Below are 16,914 nucleotides of genomic sequence, written 5' to 3' on the forward strand. Positions count from 1 at the left end.
GGTAAATGTAGAGGCTAAGGAGTAGTTGAGTGGATGTCCTCCTTGAGGAGAAACGGGGATGATTTCTCTTCTAGCAGAGGATTAGGGTTCCTGTCCTTGCATAGAAGCATTTTCTTTTGTTATTGTTCCTCTTTCTTCTTTCTTACACAGTATGCCAGGGACTAGTGAGAAAGGAACTTTTGGCCAGTTTTTTTTTTTTTTTTTTAATCAGAGAATAAATTTGTAGTCAGTGTTTAGATTAGGTCTTTCCAGGTATCCAGGTACCTGGTGTTTTTTTTTTTGTTTGTTTGTTTTTAGATTGTAATACAGTCATACACATATTGCAAAGTAACTAGAGGAAATTGTTTTCAAAGGCAAAACAGTTATACAGATCAGAATACCCTGCAAACAAGCAGTATGTCACCTGAGTGAGAAAATATTCAAGCACCCTAGTTATTGTGGGAGCTTCCTTTTATGGTCTAGGAGAAGGAGTTTGATTAGGCAGCATAATGATGATGGTTCTCTGTTTTGGTTGACATACTGCATACTGACCACCCTCACCCCCACTCTCTTCAACCTCTGTCCATCCTCACCAATTCTTCCTCACAAATCTTCACTTGTCTATTTGTTTAGTTTGATGACTCATCAAGATTAACCAAGACCATCTTTGTAGCTATAAGCCTGGAGCTATTTGTTGGAGCTGGTACTCTCAGCAATAGGTATACAACTGAAGACAGTGGCTCTCCTTTCTCAGAATCTATCAGAGGTAAAGGGGCACCTCATGAGCCCCCTCCCTTCCTTGACTTACTGGGTCTTGTGTGGGCCCAGTGCAGGTTACTACAATTGTTAGGAGTTAATGATTACAACAGTTATACCTAATCTAGAGAATAGCATTGTAGCCTTTCACACTGTCTTTTGGCTTTAAAAAACCTTCCAGACCTCTTTCACAATGTTCCCTGAACCTTAGAGGGGATTGTATGAATGTCTTTGTCTTAGTTAGGGTTTCTATTGCTGTGAAGAGACATCATAACCACAGCCACTCAAGGAAAGCATTTAATTGGGGTGGCTTACAGTTTCAGAGGTTTAGTCCATTATCATCATGGCAGGAAACATGGTGTGTGCAGGCAGACATGATGCTGGAGAAGGAGCTAAGAGTTCTACATCTTGACCTGCAAGCATTAGGAAGTGAATTGTGTCTACACTGATGTAGCTTGAGCATATGAGACCTCAAAGCCCACTCCCATAGTGACACACTTCCTTCAACAAGACCATACTTTCTCCAACAAAGCCATATCTCCTAATAGTGCCATTCCTTATGAGCTTACTGGGGCCAGTTACATTCAAACTACCACAGTTTTGATTAGGGTAGGTCCACAACCATTGCCTATTTTTTTTTTTTTTTTTGTATCTTGGACAGCCATGATTTTCTGCATTTACTGCTATTCATTACAGGGAAAGGCTTCTCTGATTTAGGCTGGGAACAGCTTTTATTATGAGTATTGAAGGCAGTTTGCTGCTATCTCATTTCAGTTAAATTTCAATAATGTTTCCAACTTGAGCCTGTGACCTCCCGAGACTTGGGTTTTTAGCTGGTCTTGCATATTAGGCATAGTTACCACCCCAACTCTACTCCCAAATAGCTTAAGTCCAACTAGAAGAAAGTTGGTAATGCCCACCACAGTCAAACCCCTATTGTGTTAATGTGTATATATTGCCTAGCAGTGCTGTTGTTTTGAGATGGGTTCTTGTTGTGTATTGTTGGCTGGTGTGGAACTTGCTGTGTAAAATAGGCTCTGCCTCCAAGTGCTCAGATTATAAGTGTGTACCACTGCACCTAGTAACTCAGGTCTATTAATATACCAGGTATACACAATACTGTGCTGAGTTCTCATGGGCTTTCATTGCTTGGATTACTCTCTCTTCTGTCCCCACTGGCTTTGATCTGTACTTCAACTTGTGGTATCTTCTGCTGCTCTAGTCTCTTCTACCTTGCCATATTTTATTTGTGTCTTTGTAATTAATATTCTGTGCTCATTCTTAAGTACGTGTGTGTGTGTGTGTGTGTGTGTGTGTGTGTGTGTGTTCCCATCCAGGTTTGTGCGGAGTGCAGAGGTTGACATCAGATGTCTTCATCAGTTACTTCTCTGACTGACTTTATTTATTTATATATTTTCTTTTTAAAGATGATGATCTGAAAAATGGATCAGCCAGTTTGCAAATAAATGACAGGGAACTTCTTACTAATTATGAAAGCTCTGCCTTAGCTTAGGCTTTTTTTTTTTTTAAAAAACTATTTATTATCTATTCAGTGTTGTCTGCATATACACCTTCAGGCCAGAAGAGAGCACCAGACCTCCTTACGGAGGTAATTACCATGTGGTTGCTGGGAATTGAACTCAGGACCTCTGGAAGAACAGCCAGTGCTCTTAACCTCTGAACCATCTCTCTAGCCCCCAATTTTATTTATTTTTAGATAGGGTCTTTTACTGAACTTGGAACTTCCACTTTGGGTTAGACTGGCTGGCCAGTAAATCCCCAGGAACCACCCGACTTCTGAGATCTGGAGTTCCAGACACATGCTACCACAGCTAGCCTTTGAAGTAGATGCTAGGATCTGAACTTAGATCTTCATACTCATGCAGCAAGCCCTTTACTGAGCCTTTTCCTCAGCTCCTCTTTCTTAAGTATTTTTGTGAGCAAGTACTATTCATCTCTGAGTTTTTTCATCCAACAATTTCTTACAAGAATTCATTTTTTTCATTTGACCAATATTTTATTTAAGCCCAACCTTGTTCTTATGAGCTAAGTAAGTGCTAAGTATTGGTTTGAAGCCAGAAATCAGCCAAGAATAAGACTTCGAATATTCCTACCACCATGGAACCTCAGAAGTCAGTGGAGAAGACACGTAATTACAATTGGGAAAAAGTAAATGAAAAGTGTGTGTGTATGTGTGTGTGTGTGTGTGTGTGTTCATACACCACATATATAAAGTATATGTGCCGCCATTGCCTGGCAAATATGTTACTTTTGACATAATAAAGTTTGGAAGGGAGGATGTGACAGAAAAAAAATCTTTGAAGAAAAAGGTGTTTAACCAGAGAAACGCAGTTTGAGTTAGGGTTTGCAAATTAAGGAAGAATAAAGAGCCTTTCACAGATGAAGAATTCTCTGTAGTTCTCAACCTGGGCTGAATACTACCATTACTAAGTACAAAAGAGTATATTGAACAGCTGAATAGTCCATGTTTTCCTGGGAGGAGTGAGAATGCTGCAGCACCTCCCTCCTCCTGTACATACATATACATATGTATTTGACACAGGGTCTCACTATATAGCTCTGACTTCACTATGTAGACCAGACTGGCCTTGAACTAATAGAGATCCACCTGCTTCTTTTCCAAGTGCTGAGATTAAAGCTATTCATCATCATACCCTCCCCTTGATGCAGATACTTTAGAAAACAATTGACAGCTTCTTAAAAGGCCAAACATACTCCTTTCATATAACCCAGCACGTCCACTCAGGTACTTTCTCAAGGGAATTGAAAGTATGTTTTCATTTAAATACATAGATGTAAGTAGTCATAGTATCTTTGTATCAGGAAAAAAAAACAAAAACCAACTTGTAAGTGGATTGTTGGATTGTGATATATCTGTTTAGTAGAATGCCTCTTGAAAATTAGAACAGGCTACTTATTGGTGTATTTAATTTTATTGGTGATTTAATTTTAAGCACGCCAAGTGAAAGAATCCAGACATAGGACTGGGGACATGGCTCTATAATAGAGCTCTTGCATAGTATACACAGTTAGAATTAACCCCTGGCTTAATTCTCCAGCACCAGGAAAAAAAAACCCAATAACCTCCCTACCAAATAATAAGAATTTTTAAGTTTATCTTAAGAATAATGAGAAGTAGGGCTGGGGAAATGGTTCAGCTGTTATGAGTACATGCTGTTCTTGCAGAGGATCTATGCTTAGTTCTTAGCACCCATGTCAGATGGCTCACAACAGAGTATCATTTTGAAATCTTGGAACTTGCTATGTGGACTAGACTGGACCTAGAACTTGTGATGCTCCCTGTATTTCTGCATTCTGGGTGTTGGTCATTACTGTCAGTGCTGCTTGGAAAACTGAAGTCATTGCCAGTTTTGTTCGGAAGAAAAGCTCTAAAGCTCTTGTGTATTCCTGCCTCCTGCTGAGAAGAACTGGGTCTCTTCTTGGTTATGAGGACATAGTGTTCTAAGAAGTGTAAGTACATCTCTCACTTTAGCTGGGTTGTACTCATCCGTGACCTGATCTTTCTCCTCAGTAGCTAGACTTGCTATGTGTTTCATTGGGGTTTACAAAGTGTTTCCTATCCTACCAATACTAAATCTGTTCCCATCTTTAGTGTCCACGTTTCTAGTAAGTCCATTCATCTACTCTTCTCTGCCCAATCTCCCCACTTGAGATTCCCTGTAACTTTATCTCTGAAACTCTGGTACTTGGCCAAATCTGAGAGTCTTCCCAGGGCTAGATCTGTCAGTTTTAGACTTGTGGTCTCTTTCTAAGAGCAGGGGTTTATCCGTTCATTCAGCTAGAATTGGCTGATTTCATGCTTGACATGGAGAATGTTACAGTGATGACAGACTGGACTCTTGGGAATAAAGTGAGTTAAACTTGGTTCTTGCCCTTTTCTGGATGTGGCATGTGAACAATGCAGAACATGAAAATTCATATATTAGAACTATGTACAAAGTGCTCTGAAGCATGGAGCAGTGAGCAGTAAATGACTAACTCTGCCTGCGGGAGAGAAAGAGATTTGGACATTTGGGAAAGAACTTTGAAATTTCTTCTGCCATAATAATAGTAGAAGAGACTGCTTGACTTGTAGGAATCAGTTCTCTCTTTCCGTCGTGTGAGCACCAGGTATCAAACTCTGAACTCCTCCCTGAAGGTTGAAGAGTGAAACTGAGCCTTTTAGCCTTGGCCTTTTCTTATGACAGCTCCCATCCTGAAGCTGCTTAGAGGTTGTGTTAGTATATGCCATTAGCATATAAAGGTACCCTTATAATTCGAAGATTACAAGGATTTTAGGAGATGTAGCAATGAAGACGTGTGTGTGTGTGTGTGTGTGTGTGTGTGTGTGTGTGTGTTCCAGTATGATAAGTGAAGATCATTCTTTTTTTAAAATTAAGTCCCTTGAGTACATGCTGCTTAGTATTCTGTGCCATGAAATAAGAAATATACAAACTAAGCTCTGCTTCTTGAGGAATGTTGGTAGCTATTTCAGGGAAAAGCAGCAGAAAAGGGCATCAGATCCCCTGGAACTGGAGTTACAAATGATTGTTAGCCTGCACGTGGCTGTTGGGAATCAACCTAGTCCTCTGAAAGAATAGGCAGTGCTCTTAACTGCGGAACCTTCATCTCCCTCGCATCCTTTTAAGACAAGGTCTTAGCCTATATTTCAGATGACCTGAAATTGGAGGTTTAGCCTTGAACCATTAGTACCAACTTGATATTTTCTTGAAAGTCAGTGAAGTGAATGTTTTACTTGAAAGAAAACAGATAATATTTGCTGCCAGTGGTAAAATCCCAGTGTTTAAGTGAAAATTAAGTTTCTGAAAGTTTGTATCAGTTACTGTGAGTTTGACAGCTTCCATGGACCAAAATGCTTTTCTGATGAAGTGGTGACATTAATGATTATGACTATTTTGATTTTGTCTAAATAGAGTGTCTAAATCAATATTTGTATATTTTGCATAACTTAGTTAGAACAGGAGTTTCCAAATGAGATATGCATCATATTACAAAAGCATGCATGTATGAAAGATTCATTCAAAGTACAAGATAGACCAAAGAATATGAATGTTACAGAGTACAATATGTTCATCCATGTAGTTTCAGATTTCATACTGCAGCTAGTCTTTAAACTGGACCATGTGTCAGGTTTGGGTGTAAATCGGAGAATAGCCATAGTTTTTGTCTGGAAAAACTATTAAAATAACTCCTCCCTTTCCAGTTACAGGCCTGTGTTTTGATCCTCAGTGAAAACTACATTACAACAGCATAAATGTGAAAGTAAATAAAAAATTACAACTGTGTTCTATTAAGCTAAATGTTTCAAAAATTTTCAAAAATATGAAATGATTCTTCCCTTCTCATGAATTTGTTTCAGAAAATATTTTAAAAAATAGTTCATGTATCTAGGCTGGCCTCAAATTCAATATGTAGCTAAAGATGACCTTGAATTTGTGATCTTCTTTCTACCTCCCAAATGCTGAGATTATAGGCACTCTACCAACTGAACTGCATTCTCCAGCCCAGGAAACATAATTAGTTTTCATAAAACATGCTATTTTCCTTAATTTGTTAGAGACTTATTATTCTCTAATTAATAATTAAATATAAAAAATTTGTTTTAAATTATCTTTTCTTCTTTTCTTGCATTTACTTGTTTACTTATTTTTTTTTTTTTTGGATTTGAGACACAGTTTCATGTAACCCAAGCTGACTTTGAGCTCGCTATATAGCTGAGATTGCTTTTAAACTCCTAATCCTTCTGCCTCCATCTTCCAAGTGTTAGAATTGCCACCACACCTGACTTTTCTAAAAAAAAGAAAGAAAAAAATAAACATTATTTCTGTGTATGGTGTGTGTGTGTGTGTACATGCGCGTGCATGCACTTGCAAGCATATGCTCAGACTTGTACATGCCGTGGCTTATGTAGAGCTTAGAGGGTGAAACTTTCCTAAGTTAGTTTGCTTTGTCCAGTGTGGATCTGGGAGTTGAACTCAGGTCATTGGGCTTACATAGCAGCCAGTTTATTTCCTGAACTCCCTTGCTGGCCTTCTTTTACAATTTCTAATGTGGCAAATATCAAATAGTTCTTTGAGATTATAGAGTTTAACTGCATACAGAGATCCTGAGACCAAAAATTCAAATACTTGGACCTTGTTCTTCTTTTTGTTTCTAGTTATTTTCTTTTGTTCCCTCCTAGAGTTAATATTAAAGTATTCTTTTAATTTTTTTTCTGAGCATCTTAAGAAGAATCTGGATTTTTTTTATTTCTGCTGGGGACATTCTAATTGCAATTTGTGGAGGTCATAGTCCAGTGTCATAACATGTCAAACAGACAGTTGGAGCTCGGTGTTACTAGAAGTTACTAGTAGTTACAAATAGATGTAGTAAGAGTTTAGGCCGTTGTTAGAGTTGTCTATTCACTTAGAACAGGACTTCTTAAATCTTTTCCACTTGTGATCTTTTTTGGCTTGAGGTATTTTATGTAACCCTAGGTATATGTAACCTGTGTTCAGTTTCCACCACCTACATGGTGGCTCATGATTATCTATAACTTTAGTTCCAGATGAACCAACACTCTCATGTGTCCTCTGTGGGCACCAAGCACACACATTGGGCACAGACATTCATGCAAAATGTCTGTACTCATAACATAAAATAACAATAAAGCAAGCAAGAATAAAAGAATAGAGACTGGGCTGGGGTGCATTGGTGGAGAGCGGGGCTATCATGCATAAAGTCCTGGGTTCTATCCTCAGCACCACACAGATGAGCTTGGCGATGCACACTTGATACACAAGGCCAGGCGTTCTACTTCTCATCTGTGCTTCTAGCTGTGGGAGGCAGAAACAAAAGGATCCCTGTCCTGGAACCCTCTCTGTAGACTAGGCTGGCCTCAATCACAGAGATCAGCCTGTCTCTACCTCCCAAGTGCTGGGATTAAAGGCGTGCCCTACCACTGCCTGGCTCAAACTCAATCTTTGTTTGAGTCTTCTTATTCTGCCAGGAAAAATCAGTTATGTGAAAATGGAAATTATTCACTTATTGAGCTGGAAGGAGGAAAGAATACTAGGAATTGAGTATCAGGTTTATTACTTATTTTTAAAACCAAAAATTTTAATGTAAAGACAGGATCCTGTGTCATCCAACCAGGCTTTGGTTTCCCTGTGTAGTCAAGATTCCCGGTCCTCGTGGTTCTACCTCTCAAGTTCTCTTATTCTGCCTGAACACCACTGTGCCTAGCTTGAGAAATGGAGAAATGGAGGCCTGAAGGCGTTCTACCACTTGTCCAATGCCACAGAATTTTAGTTGATTAAAGATAGGATTTTGGTGTATGTGTTTTTGACTCTAAAAAGGTCATTGCAGTAAAAAAGATATTCCTAACTGAGTGGATCTCTTAAGGTATTCCAGATGGCTGTGGGAAACTTTGCCTGTGTGGAAAATGTAGAAAAGGTCTCAGGAAGGACAAAGAGGCAGCTGAGGAAATGCTCGGATAAAGGAGTTATGTGTGAATTTTGGCTGATATGGTTTTTCTGGATACAATTCTAACACTATGTGGGGCATCAAACATTTGTCCTCTCTTAGCCTCATCCCTTTAATCCTGTATGCCTGATGATGCCAGCAGCAGAGGTCACCTGTTTTTTCTGATCAGGTCACATACAAACCTCTTGCCTTTGCCATAGGCCTTTGGGAAATATGCTGGCTGAGCTCAGGAAACCAGTGATGTCTAGCCTGGAGACCTTTGGTCGCTAGAGCGACCATTATTCTAAAATTATTTCTTCTATTATTTCTAAAAAACCCACTAGAGATGTATAATACTTATGTAAGCATTATATGTACCTCTAGTGACAAAGTGAGAGGCTGAGTGTGTCCCTAGAATGGACTGGAGGAGGACTGGGAGGAGAGGCTCCTGTGGGTAGGCTGCCTCAGGACTAAGAGTAACTCTGAAGACTAGTCTAGAGAAAAGGAGGACAATCAAGGTCACCTACCTGATATGAGAGATTTCCCTGGTTAGCCTGTGGTTGGTATTATATGTATTTCTAGTGACAAAGTAAAAAAGAAAAACTAATCTATTTATTTAGATGTTGGAACTGTTGTTCTTGTGCTAGAAAATAAATTATTTATTTGATTGATTAAATTATGTTTAAAATAATGCATTTCCTTGAATCTTAGTGAGCTGAAGCTTTTTTCCTGTATATGTTGTCCCTTTGGTTTTCCCTCTCATATGTGAACATTTATGTTCTTGTCTGGGTCCTAGCATAGGCCTAGTCCTGTGCAGACTTATCTGCTGGAGAGCTGTGCGAGTGACAAAACATAGTTTCTGTATGGGGAAGCTCAACACATTTTCCAAGAGATGGGTAAAGGGTAGATGATACTCTTCCACCATTGTGTATAGAGTTGATTAAGATGTGTGTATGAGGAATCAGGGGCTGGACACTAAGATTGCTAGCACAAGACAATGGTGGAGGCTGCGTGGCAGCTCTGAGTAATGTCCCTTGCTTTTTCCATGCAGAGTTTTGCCGGATTGACAAGCCTCTGTGTCACAGTGAAGATGAGAAGCTCAGCTTTGAGGCTGTCCGCAACATCCATAAGCTGATGGATGATGATGCCAATGGTGATGTGGATGTGGAGGAAAGTGACGAGGTAGTTTTTCTTACCTTTTATGGCTCTTCTCTTGTGTGAAATGATCCCTGAAAGCTGCCTAGACTAATTCATGTGAAGAAATGGTCTCTCCTTGTTGCCTCATAGAAACTTATCCCCATTAAGCAAGATGACACCCAGCAGAGCCGCTCTCTCTGTTTGCTGATTGGTAAATAGCTTAACATTGACGTAACTCTTTGGGAGGGAAGGGATTCCTCAGATGGTCTCTAAAGCTTCCCTGGATCTTTTATGTGATCTTGCTGTGGAAAGAGAATATTAACTTATATTCTGCCTTCTTTTGGCATGGGAAGAAAGAAAGAAAAAATAGTCTATATGCCACCTTCGGGGGTTTTATACTCTTATTTGCGAGGAAGAAGTAAATCTTAGCATGGTCAGTCTAACTTTAAAGATGTAGTTTATGGGAGCCAGTTAATAAGAATTAGAAAAAGAAATCCCTTTAAAAAATAGAGAAAAAAGAGCTGTCTTGCTGTTGTATGTTTTGACATTACTATAGCTCTGGATCAACAGAGCCCAGAGTGCAAGGTCATCATGTGGGAAAGACTGAACAGTCTCTTAATTTCAAGCTTAACACAAGCAAGCAGGTGCTGGAGCTACCTGGCTGTGCTAAACACCCAGTAGGGCATAGTGTACAGTATGAAAAAGAAGCCTAGTCTCTTCTCCTTGTAAATAGTCTACCTTTGAGTTTGTGTTCAATCTTGGATGTCACACCATCAGAAGACTTTAGTACAGCAAGACACTATACAGAAAGGAGTGATATGAGTGATGAAGACAGTAAACAGGTCACTAATATTAAATGTGCTAGGTGTGGAGACAGGACAGTAAACAAGACAGATTAAGAGATACTTTCTTTTCTTACATAATTTATAAGCTAGTGAAGAAGCTGGAGTCTTGGGGTAGAAAGACTTTGGTTCCTGATTGTTGCCACAAAATATCTGAGAAAAACCTTATTATAGCTCACTATTTCAGGACTTTTAGTTCATGGTCAGTTTTATTGTTTCAGAGCTTGTAGTTAAGCAGACTAATCATTTCAAGGAGCATGCGGTAGAGCAGAACTCACATCATGGCAACTAGAAAGCAGAAAGAACAGAAGGGTCCTAGAACAAGATAGATCTTCTAAGGACATACCCACCCCCCACACACACCAATATATCTCCTGCAACTAGGCCCCACCTCTCAATAGTACCATCATATTATTAATCCATCAGATCAATCCATTGATAGATAGGTCAGATCCTTTGTGATCTAATCATTTCTCAGTGACAAGATTGGCCAGTTGGGACCAAGCCTTCAACATAGGGTCTTTTGGTTGCATATCATATAAAAACCCTGGCATTGAAATAATATTTTTGAATTCAAATATATAAGGAGTTGAGAAATCGGGTTTTGAAAATGACAGATTGGTTGAGTATTGTGCAAATTCCTATGATCCCAGCACTCTGGATGTGGAGGAAGAGGATCAGAGGTTCAAATCCAGTCTAGTAAGGCTACATTAGACCTTCTCTAAAGCAAATGATAACGAAAGCTATGGAACTACCTGTCATCGATTGAGCTCTTTCACTATTCCAGACAACATTAGCTCTTTGCATAGTTATTTAATTTTATTAAAAGCCTTGGGGAAATTGGCTTTATTATTAGAAAATCTGATGTTAGAAAATTTAAACATTTTCCTTTAGACACTTGCTAGATTTGAGCTTATATCTGATTTCAAAGCCATGTCTTATGTCATGTATTGTTTTCTTTATCTTAAGGGCAGAACAAGACCAATGTAGGGAAATTAAAGGCAGGTATATTCTCCTGGAATAAAGAATTGTCTAATAGTTAGAGATATTTAGTTATAGAAGGGACTGCCTTGTTAAATATTGAATCCCCCGTCAGTGAAGACAAGTAGAAAGTACCATTCTACCAATTGATTGGTAGAGGAGATTGACCCTTCTGTAAAGTTCAGTAATGTCTAAGGAATTCAAGAAGAAAGAAAGGTGGGATTTGAATAGAATGAAAGTGGTAGGGTTCTCTGAGTTGTAGAGAACCAGAGTGAGAAAGGTATTAGGTGTAATAAAGAGCACAGTGGATTGATTTGGTTAGACAAAGGAACTGTGGTTAAAAAAAAAAAAAACACTGAACTAAAAATTGGTAAGGAAAAGAGGGCTCAGGTAAACAAACTGAAACATTGTATTTATTCAATCTCAATTATAAGCTAAACAGGGCCATTAACTATGGTCAAGGTAGCTGGGCAGTGGTGGCTCACGCCTTTAATTCCAGTAAGCGGGAAGCAGAGACAGGTGGGTGGATCTCTGAGTTCAAGGCCAGCCTGGTCTATAGAACAAGTTCCAGGACAGGCTCCAAAGCTGCTCAGAGAAACCATATCTTGAGAAACCTAAACCAAACCAAAATATTACCCTCGCCAAAAACCAACCAACCAAACAAACAAAAAACAAACAAAACAAAACAAAAAACCCAAGAAAAACTATGGTCAAAGTATCTAGATTTTAGCCTTATCTAGAAGTATTACGGGCCTTCAGAGTAAAAACAGAAGAAAAGAAAAAAAGTCATGTTCCTAGGAGAAATGAGGCCTAGAGATATCCCGATCATTTTTCTAGCATTGCCTGAAGACTGGAGAATGGGTAACTCAACAACTGAGAAAGTGATGTATTCGGGGGCTGGAGAGATGGCCCAGAGAGGCTAAGAACACTTGTTGTTCTTACAAAGGACCAGAGTTTGGTTCCAAGTGCCCACATGGGGGCTTATGACTCCCTGTAACTCCAGTTCCAGGGGCTCCAACACCTTCCTGACTGCTACTGGCAAATGTAGACAAAATATTCATACACATAAAGTAGATAATTTTTTAAAATGATATACCAGTACTTGGGAGGCAGAAGCAGGAGGCCAACCTGGTCTAAAGAGTGAAACCCTGTCTCAAAAAAGAAACAAAGATGACACAATCTTTGTGCAGATATGAAATCTCACATTTCTGAGTATGTTTGTCAGCGCTCCTCCTTTCTTCGTGTTCTGTTGAATTGCTTTGTCAAAGAGGGAAGGAAGAAAATGTTCTCTTTAGAGAAATGTTACCACAACAAAAATCTCATCAGCATAAACTGTTCTAAAGTAACAAAAGCTATCAGCCCGCTTTCCCTGCACCAGTGGTGTGAGATGTTCTTTTCCAGCATAGTTTCTACCTTGCGTGGACTCCCCTGCCCTCACTGTAATCTCAGGCCTCTATGGTTAGGGAGACCTATTATTGTGCATTTTCATAGTCACTTATCTCATGAGTCCTAGAGCAAGAAGCCAGTAAAATGCATGTTCTTCCCTTGGTTTAAACATGTGTGAGACACAGTTGGAGTCAGAACCTAACTAGAAAGTTAGGTAGATAGAGCAGGGTTTAGGTAATGGATGGTATAATGCTGTGGAAAAATTCTGGTTGCACTGGTTGTCAAAGATCTCAGATTTTTGGGACCCATCTAAAGATATTGCTAATTACCCAGTAACCTCAGTAAAAGTCTGAAGGAATATTAAAACTTCATTTAAGCCTGTTGTGGTGTCATAGGCCTGTGATCCCAGGTACTTGAGAAACTGAGGCAGGAAGATTGCAAGTTCAAGGTCTGGCATAGGCTTACAGAATTGAGTGCCAGTCAAGGTAGCCTAGTTAGTGAGAAATAATAAAAGAGCTTGGGATATGTATCTCAGTGGTAGTTCGCTCAGCATGAGTGAAGCCCAAGGTTTATTTCCTGGTACACCCTACCCCTAAAACCCAATTTATTCTGCCTCATATTGGTGAGTGTTTTAGAGAACTAAAGTGAACCGAAAGATCTACCTCATTGCTAAATCTTCTCACATTTTAGCTGTGCTGGCCTTGTGAATGCTAGATAAAATCTCTGCCACTGAGCCACATTCCCCAACTCACTTTACTGTGTTTTCTTGAGATATGATTTCACTCTGAAACTTGGGCATGCCTGATGCTTCTTATGTAGCCTAGATTAACCTTAAACTGACAATGATCCTCATGCCTCTTCCCCCACAGTCCTAGAATTATAGGAGTGAACCACCATGCTTGGCAATGATGGTCTCTTGGTAAAGCAGGGAATTTATTAAGCTAACAGTATAGGAACTCCTGAGCTGGTAGTGAAGTTGTCTATGGGTAAAGGATTTGTTGAAGTGTTAGGTTATCCTGATAGTCTGAGGTAGACAGATAGGACTTAAAAATACTGTCTTACTTAGGTTAAACTAGACTCTTTTTTATGTTGTTTTCCGTGTGTGTGTGTGTGTGTGTGTGTGTGTGTGTGTGTACGTGTGTATGTACTCACTACCATCTGTATGTGGAAATCAGAGGATAGTTTGTAGGAGTTGGTTCTCTCCTTCCATCCTATGAGTATAAGGTGTTGAACACCTCAGACCATCAACCTGATGAACAATTTCATTGGGCCTTTGTTGTTGTTGGGTTGTGTTTTTTTCCCCCTGCATATAGGGTTTTATGTATCCCAAACTGTCCTCTAGCCTCAAACTCAGTTTTAGACCATAGGTTTGAGAATTGAGAGTGTTATTGTTTTCTTCTCATGTAAAATTAAGGTATTTATTTGGTAGCTGAAAATATAACTTACTTAGTAGAGTGCTTAAATGCCACCATGCACAAATCCCTGGGTTCCATTCCCAGAACCACACAAACCTAGTGTGATAACAATTCCTATAATCCTAGAAGTTGGGAGGTGGAGGCGAGAGGAAGAGGGTCAAGGTCATCCTTGACTACACAGGAATTGGGAGGCCGGGAGACCAACCTAGGTTACATCAAACCCTGCCTCCACAAAAAGGAATAAATTAGAACATTATAAAGACAGGTCCAGTGAGGTGTTGAGAAGGAAAAGCTTGTGAAAGTGTGCGCCATGCAGGCTGATGACCCAGATTCCATATCCAGGACCCACAGTGGAGGAGAGAACTAATGCTTGAAAGTTGTGCGCTGACCTTCACACAGTGCTGTTTGCCAGTCACCCTTCCAGAACTGACATTGAGGACAGATACAACAGAACAAACTCTACATGATAGTCGGCTCTCTGTTCTGTTCCAGTTATTGATTGAGGGCTCAGGATTCTATTGTGAACAAAACAGATTCCTATTTTCTGGAGCCTGAATTCTAGCGATTTATATACCACAGGTTATTAAGTGACATTAGAATGATGATTAAATTATAGTAGTTTAATGATTCTCCCTTTTGTTTTCTCAGGATAAAATAATGATTACTGATTCTTATTCCAGAATAGTTGTCAGGATTAAATTAAAAAAAAATACTGACTGTTAAGACTTCTTAGGATAGGTGGGTATGGTATGGTATGTCTGTTGTCCCAGCTCTCCTAAGGCAGAGTAAAGGAAGATCACCTTGCCTTATAAATTTGAAGCCAGTTGGCATATAGAGTGAGTTCCAGGCTAAAAAAGAAAGGAAAAGTGCATACAATGACCAGGTGTGGTAAATGCATGCTTATAATTCCAGCACTTGGGAGACAGAGACAGGAGAATCAGGAGTTCAAAGTCATTCTCAGTTGCATAGGAAGTTTGAGGCTACCTTGGGCTATATGACACCCTGCCTACTATCTATATGTATATTTGCACATATGCAATATGTGCATATATAAACACACTCATATTAGAGAAAATGAAAATTAAAATCACAATGAGATTCTACTATGAACCTATCAAGATGGCTAAAATAATTTTTAAAAAATTAAGTGTACTGTACCAAGTAAGGAATAAGAGCCATCATAATTCATGCTAACAGGAATGTAAGATGATAAAGCTTTTCTGATAATTTTACAGTTTATTATGAAGTTAAACATAACTTGCTATCTGTCCCAGTAAATCTCCTTCTAGGTTTTTACTCTATTAGGTAAATTAAAATTTACATCCCTACTAAAAATTATATATGATTTTCTTTGAATTATATTTGATTTTCTTTGTAAGCTTTGCAGCTCTGAAGGGAAAGCTATTCTGGCAGTTGAGAGCCAAGAAATACCAAAGTCATACGTCACAACAAACTTCACACAAAGAGACTTATTGGGAAAGACACAAGAGGATGGCCGCCTCTGTTCAGAAGAGAAGCAGCAAAGAGCTGAGCAGAAGGCAGGCTTCATGTAGGCTTTCTTGAAGTGGGGGGTGGGGAGTGGAGCTTTCTTTCTAGGGTGGCCTGGGATTAATCGGATTCTGTGACCTAATCTTGGGACAAGCGCAGGGATTGGTGGGATTTTGTGGCCTGATCTTGGACTTTTCTTTCCCCCATGCTTCGAGGGGCTTGCAAAGGATTTGTGATAAAACTCAAACTCACTGACATGGAACTCACTAACCCAAGCTGGCCTCAAACTTGTGATCCTTCTGCCTCAGCCTCCTGAGTGTAAGGCACCATAAAAAATGAAGTCTGTTGTACATAATAAATAAGTCTTACAGACATTATGCTGAGTGGAAAAAATCAGTCTAAAAATTCTATGTGAGAACTTTGGCATGGTGGTGCCTATCTATTATACTAAAACTTCTTGGGAGTAGAAACAGAAGGATTGCTACAAGTTTGAGACCAGTCTCATCTACATAGTGAGTTTGTAGCAACCAGGGGTATATAGTAAGATCTTGTCTTAAAAAAAGAAAAGAAAAAAATTACAGTGAGTTCATTTATATGACATTCTGAGAACGGTAAAACTTTAAGGCTGTAAAGCAGATCAGTAGTAGCTAGGGGATATGAGTATAGGGAAAGCTTAATAGCAAAGGTCAACATTATGGAATTTAGGGTATGATAGAATTGTTCTGTGTTTAACCAGGTTGTAAACGTCATTATACAAGTCTAAATATATATAAAAATTCATAGTGCTATGCAGAGACTCAAGAACTTAATCTAGCCATGATAAGTGAAACATGTTTCCCCTGCACACTCCCAGCCTTAGCCAGAGAAGCTTCTCTTTGCATGGTGAATGCAGAATGCATGGGTGCTGAGGCACTGAGAATAAATGTCTACACACGACATTTTTATACCACTCTGTCTAAGGCTTGAGGATCATTGTGGAAGTGTGAGAGGGGCTGTAAGAGCCAGTAGATCAGAAGGGCTGTAAAACACTGTCTTCTGGGCAAGGCCCAGCCATTGCAGTCATGACCTCACTAATATGATTATGGTGGACCTGAGAGATGACCCCATGGTAAAGGCATTTTTAAAGGCTGTGTAAACCTGGCAACCTGAATTCTATTTCTGGAACCCACATAAAGGTGGAGAGAACAGCTTTGTAAAGTTGTTCTCTGACCTCCAAACACAAGCTGTGTGTATTTACAGTGTGGCACTTTATCCCCATCTACACACACACACACACACACACACACACACACACACACACACACACGAAGAAGAAGAAGAAGAAGAAGAAGAAGAAGAAGAAGAAGAAGAAGAAGAAGAAGAAGAAGAAGAAGAAGAAGAAGAAGACGACGACGACGACGACGACGACTAAGCTTATCAACAGTTATTCATGTGGTGTGGGAGGT

At 39.5% G+C, this 16,914-nt stretch overlaps 1 protein-coding gene across 2 annotated transcripts in view; it reads left to right on the top strand.

The window, feature by feature from the left end:
• Stim1 (stromal interaction molecule 1) overlaps positions 1-16,914 on the top strand; it is a 191,299-nt gene that overhangs the window by 89,084 nt on the left and 85,301 nt on the right. For both annotated transcript variants that reach the window (XM_038329554.2, XM_038329563.2), the window contains exon 2: positions 9,272-9,402. In XM_038329554.2, the coding sequence (XP_038185482.1) occupies positions 9,272-9,402 (131 nt within the window). The remainder of the gene's footprint in view (positions 1-9,271; positions 9,403-16,914) is intronic.

This window comes from Arvicola amphibius, chromosome 1 (assembly GCF_903992535.2).
Source record: "Arvicola amphibius chromosome 1, mArvAmp1.2, whole genome shotgun sequence".
NCBI classification, from domain to species: Eukaryota; Metazoa; Chordata; class Mammalia; order Rodentia; family Cricetidae; genus Arvicola; species Arvicola amphibius.